The following is a 17736-nucleotide window of genomic DNA, read 5'->3' as shown; positions in this document are numbered from 1 at the left end:
GGCCGAGCTCGGAATGTTTTACAATCCTAGAAGCAAAGTTATGTTATAAATTATAAACCGGAAGTGAAGTTTCGTATGACGGAAGTTGGTATTTAAAGGGACATAAAAATGTAAACAATAAGTATAAACAGCTATTTTCTAATTATTAAACAATATAAAAGCTGTAAAACTGTAAAAGCAACATATCCTTCATTGTGTGAGAAGAATTTGTTGGATAAAAATGCCTACATGGGGAGACACAGAAAAATAATGAGTGTTTTAATAAACTTTTGTGGACTATTTTATCTAAAGAAACTTTTCTCCGACTGAATACATTGCTTTTAGGTGCACATATTGCTGTATTATTATTTAATTCAGGATATTTAGGACTTTTACCTGTTTTCAGGTAACTAGAAACATAAATGAATCCCATTATGTTTGAAAGCTACATGGGAATAGACTAACAGCGAATTTAGAAATCCTTTCAAGAAAATCGAATTTGTTCGATCAAGCATTTGCCTTTGTTCATTTCTAAATGAGTCTTAAGAAGTCTGGGCTTTTTATTTAATGAGAAAGAAGCTTAAAAGTATTTTAGTAGACACGACTAAATCTCTTATAAACGGAAGCATTGACTAGAATTTAATAAAAGCTTTTGATACGGTTAATCGTTATCGGTATTTGACATTTCATCCATTAAGAAAATGAAAATGGACGAGTCCGTCTTGAAGAAGTTAGAAACTTCTGATGATAAGGAAGCTATGGAAATTTTATTGGAATTTAATAAGCAGGTGAAATTTCGTACTAACTTCTGTTTATTTTTCATTGCTATGTATATTTAGTGTATAAAATTTTATATGTTTACGGTACCGTATGCGTTGCTGTGCTTAAGGATTATAAAATATGTTAACATATTTTTAAGCCGATTGTCCGCTTTATATATGTAATTTCAATCACTTAATTGTATCCGAATGAAGATATGCATAGTGATGTAGAAAAGTAATAGAATAAAGTCGGAGATCCGCGTATGTCGGAACTTCGATGATACCGGATCATCACTTTAATAAGATGACATGTAGAAATTATAAAATTAAAAATGTAAAATAGGGATTCATGAAATAATGACGCATTTTTGATGTTACAGGAATCAAATAAAAAAAAACCTCTATTTATTTATTTGTTTTGATAACATTTCTGGGAAGCACTTCCGCAAAGAACCCGGTAAATGTAAACACCATTAACAATGGCGATCATAATTCCGGTAAAGTGCAGAATCGTCCACTTATTTGTTTGGCGCTTTTTACAAGAGTAAGAAGAATTGGATTTTTATCAATTTTCTTTTGACTTTTTTAAGTGAAAATAGGTCGATGTGTACATGGGTAAGGTCAAGGGAGTGCTCAATGCTATTTTTGTGCAATTCTTGGATTTTTTTTTTAAGTGAAAATAAGTCGATGTGTGCATGGATACCGAGTATATGCAGTTCTTAAAAATGTTCTAAGCTGTGGGTGATTCTGCACATTTCCCCTAGATAAAAGTGTACAAGTTTTTAAAAACCCTTTTATAGTAATAGAATTAATTAAAAATATATTTCAGTGCTAACATTTTAGTTTTTTTATGCTAATCTCTGGGAGGCTTAGTGGTGCAAGGGGGCAGAACTCCCACCTCTGGGAGGTTATCGGGTTGTGCTGAACATGTCTGTTCTGCCGTATGATTTTTAAATAATTATATATATTTTGGTAATGTTTTGTGCAGCACCATAGGTCTTGGGTTCGATACCCGTGCTAGGCAAGATTGACTCTGCCTTTCGTCTCTTGAGTGGGTCGATAAAATAAATACCAAATTCACTTGGGGACTAAACGCCATGGATTTTGCAACAAGCTGACCACTTGTCCAGGATATATGCTCATGCAACCTGGGGCCCACGATCAAGAAAGCTGACATCAGGACACTGCAATCCATGGCTCACTAAGGGCTGTTGTGCTATTGAGTTTATTCTCATCATTACTTACATATGCTTAACATCATGCTTTTCTCTCAACCTGAATTTAATTATATTAAATAGTATGTTCAATCAGCTAAGTTGCTTTTTCTACATAAAAATCGCCTTTTTGAAAAGAATTTTTAAGAGATGAACCCCCTCGATTGATTATATTCATGGCCTCTAGCAGAGATATTGATATATTTATATCCTTCCAAGTCACAAGACCACTTCTTTTCCTCAAAATTAAATTCTGTTCATTATTTCCCCAAAATTTTTTCTCTTATACTTGAAAGCTTGGTGGTTGATCTTTGGATTATGGTAACTTGGCAATTTTTTGGCGAAAATTTGGGGACCAACTCTGCTGCAGCAACCCTCTATTTTTTTTTCGCCGTCATTTTGTCTTCACGAAGTAAAGACATGTTTCTTTTCTTTTTATTTACTGAACACTTTTTCCAACAATCTACTAGCCGAATTACACTTATGCTAGAAATTTTATGTAACAAAACTGCTTAATCATGACAAATATTAACTGCAAAATTGGGAAAAAGTGCACAATCGCAAACTCCTTGCGCGTTTTTCAGAATAGCACATACACATAAACCATTTACACGTCGACTTATTTTTACTTAAAAAAACACCCCAGAATTGCACAAAAATGGCATTGCACACACACTTAACTTTATCCATCTACACTGCTATTTTCTCATAAATTACAAAAATTTGCACGAAAATGCAAAAACATTCTGTGAATTTTTAAACTCGGTAAAAAGCACATATATAAAATTACCTGATCTCTTCCAAGGATGAACATTTCCACGTATAAAATAAATAAAATATCCAAAAACTTTTATCTCTAAATTATCTATTATATTATAAACGTCACCAACGAATTCATACCGCAAACATTACAAATGGTTACAAATACTTAGTGTTAAATATTTAAATTATTTCCATGCACGTTTACTTCAACTGAAACGTATACCAAATTCCTACAAACATAAAATTCACAAAATAACTATAATTTAATATAAATATCACTAAACCATGTACACGTCGACTTATTTTTACTTAAAAAAAATCCCAGAATTGCACAAAATGGCATTGCGCGCACTTTTCACTATATCCATGTACACTGCTTTTTTCCTCATAAATTAGAAAAATTTCACGAAAATGCATGAAAATTTTGTGAATCTTTAAATCCGGTAAAAAGAACACATATGAAATTACCTGATCGTGAAAAAGTATATACCCTTTCCAAAGATGAACATTTCCACATATAAAATAAATAAAATATCCAAAAACTTTTACCTCCAAATTATCTATTATATTATAAACGTCACCAACGAATTCATACCGCAAACATTACAAATGGTTACAAATACTTAGTGTCAAATATTTAAATTATTTCCATGCACATTTACTTCCACTGAAACGTATACCAAATTCCTACAAACATATAATTCACAAAATAACTATCATTTAATTAAAATATAATTAAATTCAAAAACACTACTTAAAATATAAAAATCATTGCTCATAACAATTTTCCAATAATACCATATTATTTTATTGACTCCTTACATTTAGAACAATGCATAAAAATAATATCCTCAAATAATTAAAAATACTAACTTACCTAATCTTCTTCAGAATCTTGATTATGTGGCCAATAAACTTTTCTTATTTCCTCTGCTAAATAAAAAGCAAGCGTATGTGCGCCTGTTTCAGGATCTTTAAAATCATGCTTATAGTTCACAGCAAGGTACCAGGTAAAATAAATAACTTAATAAAACATCTTTACTTCTATCTCGCACAACCTTAAAAAAACACTTATTACTACCACTTTCAATCCCACTAAATACCCATTTCGAATTCACTTTAGTTAGTGCCATGGGATCCAAAAATTAGCCAACACTGTTTCACACAACACAGAATAAAGTTAAATACAAAATTTCCAGATTTTTTCCCGATTTCCCCCCTTTTCCGATTAAAGAACTGTAATTCGTCCATTAATGTCACATGACATATCTCATAATCTCTCATTTCCCTCACACAAAATAATGCATAATCGGAACTCGGTACTTCTCACATTATAACCAAAGTCCTAGGTAGTAACCTTTATCGCCTCCAAAATGTTGACAAACTACCAGTTACCATATTCCAAAGATCAGCCGAAAGCTTTAATAATACCCCAAATGTCTCTTCTGTAATGACATTTTAAAGCTTTTATAATTTTATATATTTATAATATTTAAAGATTGAAGTTGCATATGAAGGAAGAGATGTTTTTTGTGAATAGATGTTTTTTGTGAATAGATGTTTTTCAGGAAGACGTTACAGGGCTGTGTACCTCACAGTTATCTGATCGGTAAAGCTGTTTTTTTTTATTTTGCAGTTCTGTCCCATTTCAAAAAGGAAATGGATAAAGATACTGTTTGCCTTTCATGAGTTCTTGTTGCTATGTAAAGTTAAAAGTAAATTCATATCTCCTTTCAAATATGAAGATTTCTACTATTGTTAATAACTAGTGCTGTGTTCTAAATTGTTGGGTCCATATTGCACGTTAATAATACAGTTATTTATGATTCCAGTTTTTTAAACCAACTACTGTTTCAGTTTTAAATAATCACGTGTATTTTGGTAATGTTTTGTAATGAAATCCAGGGTTAATCTTCGGATTATGGTAACTTGGCGAAAATTTGGCGACCAACTCTGCTACAGCAACCTGCTAGTTTTTTTTTGGACGCCATTTTGTTTTCACGAAGTAAAGGCACTTTTCTTTTTTACTCAACATTTTCCCCCAACAATCTGCTAGCCGAATTACGCTGATGCTAGAACTTTTATGGAACAAAAGTGCTTAATCATAACGAAGATTAGGTGCAAAATTGGGAGAAAGTGCAGAATCGCCAACTGCTTGCCACGTTTTTAAGAATTGCACATACACGGTATCCATGTACACGTCGACCTATTTTCACTTAAAAAAACATCCCAGAATTGCACAAAAATGGCATTGCGCACACTCTTGACTTTATCCATGTACACTGCTAAAGTCCTAGCTAGTAACCTTTATCGCCTTACCAAAATGTCGCCAAACTACCTGTTACCATATTCCAAAGATTAGCCAAATCTAGTTTCATCTGTTGGTACTTACGTATTATCGCAACCAGGTTGGCGCGATTTGTAAGTTTGAGTAAAAAAGTATGAATAGAAAGAAAATGTACATTTATTAATTACAGATAATTTTTAATACAGTTTTTTATATTATTTTGTTTTAAAATATAAAATAGCAATTAAACCATTCCGGTTTCGAATTTGAATAAGTTGCAGAATTATTTTTTCGGCGGAAATCTTTTGGCTATTGCTTTTAGCACTGATTGAAAACCGTCTTCGCCATTAACAGCTTGAGCTTGTCTATAACAGTTTTGTCAGCAATTCCCATCTCTTCTGCACAAAATTTAATTGAGGTTAACTCTTTACACCAACAATAAATGAAGCGCACCGCTGTCACAAATGAAATTCGGCTACCTTCAAACCAATTTCCGGCTCTCACACCCAAATGTTGATTGCACTTTTCGACATTACATTTCCAGAAGATTTGCTTTCCAAAATACAGTTTCATTTTATGAGAATTTTTACAAGTACGTTCGTTCGGTATAATTCCATATCCCTGCAACAATTCAACAGCATCTTTTTGACTTGCAGGCAGATCCCAAATACCCATAGTTAAAGTATTTCAGGGCATTCAATCTAACCAGTAAGAAAAATAATTTCTTTACGAAAAACTACGTATAACACGTAGGGTTGTCGTAAGTAGAGTCGCCAAATTTGGCGATTTATGCAAATTTTGGCCTGGTTGTGTTAATACGTAAGTATCCATCTGTTTTATAAATTTTGTGTTGTGTAATAATTTAGAAGCCCAAGTAAAATGTCGGTAAAAGTATATTTACGGGTACCCCCTGGAAATTTTTCGCGGTACGTGGATACTGAGTTTGTGCAATTTTTTGTCTTATTATTTTGGCTTGCGCAAAAATTGCCGATACACAAAGCCAAAATAACAAGACAAAGAATTGCACAACCTCGGTATCCATGTACACATTGACCTATTTCCTCTTAAAAAAAATCCCAGAATTGCACAAAAGTGGCATTGCATACTCCCTTGACTTTATCCATGTACACATGAACCTATTTCCAATTAAAAAAAAAATCAGAGAATCGCACATTGACCTATTTCCTCTTAAAAAAAATCCCAGAATTGCACAAAAGTGGAATTGCATACTCCCTTGACTTTATCCATGTACACATGAACCTATTTCCAATTAAAAAAAAAATCAGAGAATCGCACAAACTATGCTTTGTGCACTCCCTTGACTTTGTCCATGTACACATCAAACTATATTCACTAAAAAAGTCAAAGGAGCAGCCAACAAAAAAATATATAGTCTCAATAAACTACACTTTAAATCAAAGAATGAAAAAAAAAAATAAAAAAAAAGAAAATTCATCCTTGTACTATGCGAAGGAAGTATCCACTTACCTTATTTACGAATTAACACGTCTTCAGTCAAACAAAATTCCTTAACAGCATCCAAAAACTTCCTAAAATTATATGAACTAGAATCTGCATACTGGCATTGTCACATAAATTAAAAAAATAAGAGTAAATAATATTCTCCGTAATGACGTTCGACTGTACGCATTTTCAACGTTCGACCATATGCATTTCCTTCCTACAAACAGTATATGTTATAATGGCTACTAAGTAAACTTTCATTTACACTTAAGTAATGCTCGTTCCCCCCTTTTTTTTTCCAAATCATACAGAAACTTCCAAATTAATCTTACCACATTTGGCCATTTTACCATCTAAACCACAAAACAAGCAATATACTTTGTAACCAACACACACCACAAGCCATTATGAATTTACCGCAATTATGCAACCGATTATGTCATAATAGGATTTCCATAACATTCAACTACTCAGGCTACCATAAATGAAACAATAACTTCGTGATAATACAAGGGTTACCCTTTTCTCTAACTAAAATGTCTTTTATCATGTTTATCAGCTGCATGATGATCTGTATCTTCCTGCTTATCATGCACTTTCTGATGAACAATATTGGATTTCTCTTTTTCCAACTTCCATCTGACAACTTCCATCTGATCTCAATCCATCTAACAGACAATATAAAATTCTGTCCTACCATTTAACAAGGTAGTGAAAAAAGTTCAAGATATAGAAACATTTTTTAGTTTTATAGCTTGAAACCATTTTTGAAAAGCAGTTTCAGCGTCTCCTAATTTTCTATCAATTTGTGCTTCTTGAAGACTTTTGCATTTTTTTTAATCAACTCTTCATTAATTATAATTCCTTGGAGGAGGATTTCCCAGTTTAGATGTGTTTTTTTTTTTTTTTTTCTGGCTGCAGTGACAAACAACATTAAAATCTTTTAACAATTTATCATTTTCTTTCAGACTTAAGACTTTTCACTTGGCAATTTTGGCATTTAAACACGCAACAACAACAACAACAACAACAACAACAAAAAAAAAAAAAAAAAAAAAAAAAAAAAAAAAAAGAAGAAAATGCCTTTTTTCAGTGATTTATTCAAATTTCAAAATTTAAGTTTCTAGGTAATAAAAATATTGTCTTTTGTCTGTTTAGTGAGTTTGCCACTTAATAATTAAAAGCATGACCAATGCTTTCCTTGCTTTTTTTCCAGTCTACAGTTACCCCTTCATTTCCATCCAAAGATTCTTTATGTATGGTAATACTGAAAAGCATTTCATAAGTTTTATATATATATATAACACTGTGGCTGTAATGGGCCTGTCTTCAAAGGGAAGATGAAAGTGGAAATCTTAAATATCCTGTAGATAATTTGCATTTCCACTTCTTTTGTAGTAAAAAGAGATAGAGGGCGCTGTAATGCCTGTATGTTTAGCTAATTAAGTTTTCACCAGAGAGAGTTCGATGAGAGTGGTATAAACTAGATATCCTGTAATCTGTATATAATACTTGTACGTAGTCTTCTCTTCATTAAATAGATTTAGTTAAAGGAAAGTGTCTTTATTTGATACCATAACATATCAAGACCCACTGATGCCACATATGGAATATTAAGTAAGTTATTCTACATACAAGAGATTTGGTAGCATCAGGCCGAAAGGTGAGTCATTTAATTTTTATCTGCATGCAATTTATCTTTGAAAATGAGTTTGAAGAATCTATTGAGAGAAATAGAAAAATTAGAGGTTTGGTTCGTACAAGTGTAACAAAATTAATAAGGAAATTGGAAGAGGAATTGCAAAGCGAAAATCCAAACCTAGAAATGTTGCAGGAATTGCTTTCAGTGTTAATTGAGACAGAAACTAGCTTGTTAAAATACAGTCAAAAGTCGTTAATTCGGACACCCATAATCCGGACCTCAATGCTACAAACTTTCTGCGCATGCGTCGCGTTGACGCATGTGCGCAAGACCTTTACGGCTGCGAATATTCGTGTGCGCATGCGCATAATACGTGTACGCATGCACGGTTAATGTATAACAGATGGTATAAGCTAAGCTAAAATTATCTAATTCAGTTAATGTTGCAGATTGCGTTGTTCCTTAATCTTCGAATTGGATCCAGCTTATTATTTTTTGCAGACTATTAGAGCAATTTTATAAAAGTAAGCTTGAACTTTTGATTATGTCAAATAGAATTTCCAATTCAGGAGCTGCCAAAGGATCTACAAAGCGAAAGCATGTTTCGATGTCCATCAAACAAAAAGTGGAATTCCTGCAAAAAATGGATAAAGGCATATCCTTCGTTTCTCTAACCATTCCAAAATCTGTTTATTAATTTCACGCTGCTCTGCGGCCGGGGGGAACATCGCGGCACGCAATGAATTGGAAGTTAATCTGTCAGCACTATCCTTATCTTCAGGGCAGATGTTTTTATTTTATTTGGCTTATAATTCCTTACTAAATGTAGTATTTCATCTCGATGTACTCCATCTTTGATATGATTTAAATGAAATTCCTCTTCATTATAATTCGCTTCCAATAAAGAAGAAAGTGACACAGAGGTTATTGAAAACGAAAAAATTTCGATTGACAAATTAGTCGGTATTCTCGACACAGCAATTATAGGACTTCAACAGCGGAACTTTGTAACTGAAGAAGAAATTATGTCTGTTTATAGAATTAAAGAGAAAGTACTATCACATAAAACGAAGCAACTTAAACAACTTACATTGAAAGAAATGTTTAATAAAGTAAACAAATAAATATTAAGTTTTTTTTGTAAATTTTGATACCTTTAGATCATAATTGTTCTTTATTTCATAAATTATGGTTTCATATTTTTAATTTTATAATTTCTGCATGCCATCTTACCAGATTTAAACTTATGATCTATAATCCGGAAAAATCGATAATCCGGAATCGCCGAAGTCCCGACGAGTCCAGATTAATGACTTTTGACTGTATGATGAAGTTATTAATGCTCAAAGCACTGTTCAGGAATTAGAGACAGAAGTAGAATATTGTGTAGAATACAGCGAATCCATCATTAGATGTAAATCGAAAGTCAATAGATATATTCGAAATGTGGGTAAAACCGGAACAATTACACAAGTTTCGGAAATCAAAACTAATTATAATACTAAATTACCTCGCATTACCTTAGAAACTTTCAGTGGCGATTTATGTAAATTTAATGAATTTTGGGCTCAGTATAAAGCTGCCATTCACGAAAACAATACGCTTCTAGATGTTGAGAAATTTAACTATTTAAGATCTTAACTCACCGGTTCAGCTGCAAAAGCTATAAGCAAATTGCCATTAATAGGAGAAAACTATAAAAAGGCCATCGAAATCTTAACTGACAGATTTGGGAAAAAAGAAATATTAGTTAGTGCGCATATTAACATTCTCCTAGCTTTTGAGCCAGTAGGTCGTTCAAGTGATGTATCCAGTTTAAGAAAACTCTATGATGAAAAAACGGTTCAAACAAGAAGTTTAGAGACATTAGATATTAATTTTAATTGTTATGGCAACTTATTACTTCCTATTTTATATAAGTGTATACCGCAAGATTTAGGGTTACAGTTTAGTAGGGAGCAAAAGGTCGGCACAAAGTCAACAGTGTCAGATTTATTATTATTTCTAAAGAGAGAAGTAGAAGCGTGCAAAAAATCGTTAACTCTGGGTCTTAATCAACAAACACTTTCGAAATCAAGTGAAAGAAATACTGACAACTATCCTAAGAGTGCCGCTCCAATTAAAAATAAAATGGTTTCAGCGACGACATTTAATACATCAGTCGAACATTATATGTGCGACTTTTGTCTTAAATCTCACCTCTCTAAAGACTGCGACTTAAGTATTTCAGAGAAACACAAAGTGTTATACGATCAATTTAAGTGCAAGTGCTGTGTAAAAAAAGGTCACAAAAAACCATTTTGTAAGGCGAAATGGGTTAAATGTAATATTTGCAAATTGTCGCATTTAGACAGCATGTGTGAGGCAAATGTGCTAGAAAATAAATCCATAAAAAATGCTACGAGTGCAGCAAAAGAGACAAATATTAGTTTAATATTCCTCGAAACACCGAGTAAGTAAATTCCTAATGATGTGATTTATTATCAAACATTGAGAGGCCAACTAGTCGGAAATAATTCCACATTTAACATTAGGTTGTTATGCGGCTCAGCGTCCGAAAGATCTTATGTTTGTTAGTCTATTTCCAGAAAAGCGAGTTTCCCAACTATTGGTAAAGAAAGATTAAGAATTCATATATTTGCATCTTCGAATCTGTCAGTACAAGAGTTTAAAAGGAAAAAAACTTACATTAAAAATAAGAGTGGGTTCACTCTAATAATCGAAGCAAAAACCATATGTTCCAACGCATTAACCAGGCCATCTGCAGAAACTATATACAAGCTCCGCCAAGAAGGATTTGACTTACCTGACAGCTGGGATAGTGATGTGACAGAGGTATAGATTTTAATTGGGAATGGTTATTTGAACTGCATTTTAACGGGGAAAACACATAGTTTAACAGACTGTTTAGTATTGCATGAAAGCATATTCAATTGTACGTTGAGTGGTAGAGTGGGGGGAGAGAGTAAGAAGCTAAGTTCAGGGTCAGATTCAACTCGTTTGTTTATAAATATTGAATCGGAAGAGGAATTAAAAATATCAGAACAGATTCGTTGGCTCTGGCAATTTGTACATTGCATGTAGGTACCCACGTGTGGAGCGGTCGTGGAGCTACCCTGGTCGAATATTATAGCGGATTTTTGATTTTGTAAAGTTCTGCATCATGTGCGTGCCATAACATACATGTGAGATAAGTAACATGCACATAGATCTGTAAGTATGTTCATGAAGAATAGAATAAAACAAAACTTGATACTACGACTGTAACTGATATGCCATATCGAGCGAAGATAAAGTGTAGGGCAATGCGGAGTTAAAGAAACACCAGTGATTGCAGGAGAGTCCAAATGTATGACACAATAGATATGATACTAATACATATGATACAAATGCAGCAGGATGGCAACAGTGTATAGCAAAAGGTAATTAATTACATACATGAAAGCAAATGAAAAATAAGGTATAACATATAAGGCAAGGAGTATACACATACATGAGAGAACAAATATACATGATACGATGACAATGCACATAGGATAACAAGTTAGTTAAAGGGAGTACAAAGTTTTTAATCCGGACCTCAAAGCTACAAACTTTCTGTGCATGCGTAAACGGATAATGCATTTACGCATGCGCATATGCTTTTAACATGAGCATAATACCTTTACGCATGTGCATATGCTTTTAACATGCACATAATAAATTTACGCATGCACATATGACTTTAATGTATAACGGATGGTATAAGCTAGGCTAAAATTATCTAATTATCTATTTCAGTTAATGTTACAGATTGCGCTGTACCTTAATCTTCTAATTGGATCCGGCTTATTATTTTTTGCACACTGTTTGACCAACTTAAAAAAAAGTAAGCTTGAACTTTCGATTATGTCAAAGAGGAGTTTCCGATTCTGGAGCTGCCAAAGGATCTACGAAGCAAAAGCACGTTTCGATGTACTGCTTCTGATAGTGAAGAAAGTGACAGAGAGATTATTGAAAACAAAAAAATTTCAATTGACCATTTAGTCAGTATTCTCGACACAGCAATTACTGGACTTTAACAGTGGAACTGAACAAGAAATTATGTCGGTTTATAGAATTAATGCGAAAGTATTAGCACAAAAAACAAAGCAACTTAAATAACTTACATTGAAAGAAATGTTTAATAAAGTAAACAAATAAATATTAAGCTTTTTTTTTTTGTAAATTTTGATACCCTTTAGATCATAATTGCTCTTTATTTCATAAATTACGATTTCATATTTTTAATTTTATAATTTCTGCATGCCATCTTAACAGATTTAAATTGATGATCTATAATCTGGAAAAATCCCTAATCCGGAATCACTGAAGTCCTGACGAATCCAGATTAAAGACTTTGTACTGTATATATATATATATATATATATGTAATAATAAAATTCCATAGTCAAGAATACGTTTAAATTCTAACTGTATGTTCTTTTCATTTTTAATGGCGACGGTCTCTTATTTGAAAGTACGTGGAATAAAATCCACAGCCTCGTAGTCAAGTTGTTTTACCCGCCTTCTCTACACGTACATTTATAGAATGTTCTGGATACGAGGGCTATCCAGAAAGTAGATTACGTTTTGGAATAAAAAAATAAACAAAGTATAGGAAACAAATTTTATTATATACAGATGAAAGCCACACTCAAATACTACTTTTCTACATAGTCACCATACAAATTAAGGCATTTATCGTAGCGATGTACGAGCTTGGAAATTCCTTCGTCGAAAAATTCGGCCGCCTGCGCCTTCAACCACTTCGTTACCTCTTCTTGCCTTCCATCTTGCACAAAACTTGTGGTAACCAAGCTTTTCGCTGATGATTTCGTGCAACAAACTTCGCGAAATTTGTGGAAAACTCAAAGAAAGTTCCGTTATTGTGAAATTTCGATTTTCACGGACTTTAGCATCGACTTTTTCGAGAAGTTCGGCGGTCACTATGCTGGGTCTCCCACTTCGATCTTCGTCGTGAACATTGGTTCGGCCATTTTGAAATCTTATGACCCACTGATGCACTCCACCTTCAGTGATAATGTTGTCCCCATACACTTCACGAAGCTGCCGATAGATTTCTATCGGTTTACAGTTTTTTGCAGTCAGAAACCTTATTACTGAGCGCAGCTCGCGGGATTTTCAATTAACGCAGACATTTCAAACCGTCACAGTATCTGAACGGAGCACAGCACGAACCTCTCACTAGCACGGCTAGATGCAGACTGAGCTGCGCAACGCTCTGACCCCAAGATGGCCGCGCTAGCCCCGCCCCTAGCGGACACAGACGGAAACGTAATCTACTTCCTGGATGGCCCTCGTATTTAAAGCGAACTGGATTGACTGACGAGGCTGATATCATTTCTTGGAAGCTCCGCCTTTCCAGAGGCTATAAAAGGACTCGCAAAAGAATATCGGGGCTTTTTCTTAAATGTCACGATGCAGTAAACTTCATACAAAATGTTATTAGTAGTTCTTTTTTATTTACTCTGGATATCTTAATTTTTGTAACTGCTATTTCTCCTGACCAATAATAAATGGATCCTATTTTTTAAACTTATCGTCTGATAATTTAAGCTACGACTACATTTTTGATTCTTCAATAATCTATTTATTCCTGACAAAAGCTGGTACATCACATATATATATATATATATATATATAATTTATTTACTAAAGAAATATTGATTATATTATCTCCTAAGATTAATTTTAGTAGAATTATCTTAAAAGAGTTAATCCATAGTTAGTAAGCTCAATTTTGAAAATTGTTTTAAAGTAACTTGAATGTAAATTGTTAAAAATGTTTAATGGGGACTTGAATTAAATCATGAATAACAAAATTTCAATTGTGAAAAGAAATAAATTAAAAGCAAGTAATTAAATTAAATGCAAGTAATCATTGCCATTGATTGGAAATTAGTTGACTTTTCAAGGGGAACAAACCAACTCCCATTCAATTAACAATAAATTAAGAAATAAATACGAAGGTGTTTTGTCCTTTACTCGAGTAATAAGGCGATGCCAAACCAGCAGTTCAAGCTAGGCCAAATATTTCCGTGAATAGAAGGGATCAAGAACCAATGCAGAGAAACAAAGAACTCATTCCGATTAACATTTTAGCTAATTCAATTTTGAGTGAAAAGTAATTTCTGCAGTAAAATTGATATTGCTTGAGTAATTGTCCCCCGACACTCTCGTGTTTATTCATTTTAATTCAAAACTATTTGTAAAAATTAAGCATTGGAAATTATGAAATAGAATTGAAAGTAGTTGAAATAAACATTAGAAAATTACAAAATATGAGAAATATAATGCAATCTTTGCAAAAACAAATCAAAAAATAAAAATTTAAATTTGAAAAATATATAATAAGAAAAGGGAATGCACATGAAGATATAAAAGGCCAGAAAAAGCATTAATTAACTTTTCTGTTTCATAAAACCAATTTCCAATGTTTAATTTTTACAAATAGTTTTGAATTAAAATGCATAAACACGAGGGTGTCGGGGGACAATTACTCAAGCAATATCAATTTTACTGCAGAAATTACTTTTCACTCAAAATTGAATTAGCTAAAATACTTAATCGGAATAAGTTCTTTGTTTTTCTACATTGGTTCTTGATCTCTTCTATTCACGGAAATATTTGGCCTAGCTTGAATTGCCGGTTTGGCATTACCTTATTACTCGAGTAAAGGACGAAACGCCCTCGTATTTATTTCTTAATTATTGTTCATTGAATGGGAGTTGGTTTGTTCCCCTTGAAAAGTCAACTAATTTTCCGATCAATGGCAATGATTACTTGAATTTAATTTAATTACTTGCTTTTAATTTATTTCTTTTTATAATTGAAATTTTGTTATTCATGATTTAATTTAAGTCCCCGATAAACATTTTTAACAATTTACATTCAAGTTACTTTAAAACAATTTTCAAAATTGAAGTTACTAACTATGGTTCACTCTTTTAAGATAATTCTACTAAAATTAATCTTAGGAGATAATATAATCAATATTTCTTTAGTAAATAAATTATTATTAACTTACTTTGCAGCAATTGCACAAGTAGTAGAATAACTTGTTTTCGCACTAAGTAAATTTAAGTTCATACAACATTATATATATATATATATATATATGGTTTAGTTTAAATGCCTTAAGACCACAAGTGGCCTTTTTCTGTATTCCCGTGTTTTAAAGTTGTAAATGAGCACAGGTATAGTAGAATTTAATACCCTGGGGATGTTGAAGAATCTGTGGGCCAGAGTGGCCATGTAGACATGTATATAAGGCATATTGAAAACGAATTCGTCAGCTTTCGGAGATTGAAAATCTAGGAATTTCTGAGTGCGCATCGGAAAGGAATGCTGGCGATAAGCGAATAATTAAACAATTTGAAGAGGATTTGAAATATGTAGACGGAAGCAATGAGGCTCGGTTGCTGTGGAATAGAAATCCAGGGCATTTGGAAAATAATTTTGGTTTAGCGAAAAAGCAGTTTAAAAGGGTGCAGCGAGAGTTAAAAAGTAACAGCTTCGTGAGGGAAAATTAATTTCAGACACAAAACAACATTATTCAAGAGTGTGAGGATACGAGAGAGGGATACTTTATGCCATTCCGAGCAGTGGTCCGTAAAAATAAATAAAAGCACGCAAATTCAAATGGTATTTAATTGCAGCAATTGTGAAAGAGGAAAGCTGTCATTAAACGATTGCTTAGAAAGGGGCCCAAACCTAAATCCGAATATTTTGGATATCATCCTTGTTTTTTGAAAATTTAAATTTGGATTCTGCGACATAGAAAAAGCGTTTTTGATGATTGGGAAGATAGGCAATATTTAAAATTTCTGTGGTATCCTGATAATGACAGTGAGGACTTTAAAATTATGCAAATGAACAGAGTATTATTTGGATGTAATTATGCACCGTTTTTATTGAGTGCAACGATCAAATATCATTTAAAGAAATATGTAGAAACAAACAAAAACTGTGTCGATATGTTAAAAAGATCACTGTATGCAGACGATTTTTGTTATGGAGGGGAAAGTGTAGAATCAGCTTTCAGTCTTTCATCAGAGGCGGTATCTATTTTGAGAGACGCAAGTTTCAGTTTGAGAAAGCTAAACACTAATTCTAAAGAGCTGTATGACTTGTGGGTTCAGAAAGGGTTATGTGAAGAAAGTAGGTTTGAGAGAGATAGTAAGTTGAAAGTGTTAGGCTTGGTGTGCAACTTAGAATAGGATGGTTTGAGAGTAAACGTTACATCATTGTTGAGTAGTTTAGAATCGTGGAGAAATAGTAAAAGATCGGTGTTAAGCACAGCAGTTAAGGTGTTTGACTCAGTCGGATTTTTTTTTCCATTTGTGGATCAAATGAAGAGACCGATGCAGGAAATATGTTTGAGAGGTTTGGAATGGGATACAGAGTTGCCAAAGGCATTATGGTGCAAATGGATAAAGTGGTGCGCTGAAATTGAGGAATTAAATGCGGTGAAAATAGAGAGGTACTACTTTCCAGAAGTTCTAAGTAAAGGTTGAAATTCATATTTTCAGTGATGCGTCAGTAGTGGCATATGGAACGGTGATATAATTTAGATACAAGAATGAGAGAGGAGAGATATCTACATCGTTTATAATGTCGAAGAGTTGGATAGCTCTGTTAAAACAGTTGTCCCTCCCTAGGTTGGAATTGATGGGGGCTGTAGTTGCAGTTAGGTTAGGGAAATATTTATTGAAAATGTTTCAAGATTTGGTAGGTAGGTTAGTTCTGTGGACGGACTCAGAAATGTGATTGTGGTGGATAAAGGGGTCAGCGCGTAAGTGGAAACAGTTCATGTCGAATAGAGTTGCAGAAATAGAAGACTGTACTTCACCTGATAAGTGGAAATATTGTCCAGGGTCGGAAAACCCAGCAGATAAGTTAACTCGTGGTGAAATAGCAAATGCATTGGTGAAAGATAATAATTGGTGGCATGCTCCATCATTCTTGGAAGATTCTGAAGATCAATGGCCTGAGCAGAAGTTTAAAGTAGAAACTGATACTCAAAATTTGGAACGTTTAAGCACTTATGTTCAGGTGACTGTTCCAGAAGGAGAAACTGCATTGAACATTACCAAATTCAGCAGTCTGGAAAAATTGTCAGTAGTTACAGCTTGGTAAAGTGGTTTGTCGCCAAGTTAAGAAAACGTACCTGTGAAGAAGGTACAGATCCAAGAAGCTGAGGAGTACTGTATAAAACAAGTCCAGAGAGAGAATTATTATTCAGATATTCAACAACTAGAGAGGAATAATCTAATAACACTAGATTTGAAGCTTTACAGTTTAGCACCATATCTGGACAGTAGAGGTATTTTGCATGTTAGAGGTCGTTTGGAACAAGCAGAATTAATAGATGACGAAAAACATCCCAATATTCTGCTGAAAATCTCTGAATTAGTGATATTTAGTAAACACATAAACGTATTCCATTCAAGAATCATGGCAACATTGTCCAAAGTCAGGAATAAATTTTGGATACCTAAAGGAAGACAAGTAGTAAAGAAAGTTATTAACGCATACCTGGTATGTAGAAAGTTCGCAATGAAACCCGCCAAACAGTTAACGGGT

At 33.3% G+C, this 17736-nt stretch overlaps 1 protein-coding gene across 2 annotated transcripts in view; it reads left to right on the top strand.

The window, feature by feature from the left end:
• Positions 1-629: 629 nt before the first annotated feature.
• ric8a (ric8 guanine nucleotide exchange factor A) overlaps positions 630-17736 on the top strand; it is a 141312-nt gene continuing 124205 nt past the window's right edge. For both annotated transcript variants that reach the window (XM_035365958.2, XM_035365956.2), the window contains exon 1: positions 630-767. In XM_035365958.2, the coding sequence (XP_035221849.1) occupies positions 681-767 (87 nt within the window). In that variant the 5' untranslated portion in view covers positions 630-680. The remainder of the gene's footprint in view (positions 768-17736) is intronic.

The sequence above is a fragment of the Stegodyphus dumicola genome, chromosome 12 (genome assembly GCF_044657685.1).
Source record: "Stegodyphus dumicola isolate Sdum_Otavi_A_Nest chromosome 12, ASM4465768v1".
Classification (NCBI taxonomy): domain Eukaryota; kingdom Metazoa; phylum Arthropoda; class Arachnida; order Araneae; family Eresidae; genus Stegodyphus; species Stegodyphus dumicola.
The sequence above is the reverse complement of the archived record's forward strand: the minus strand, read 5'-3'. Positions and strand labels throughout refer to the sequence as shown.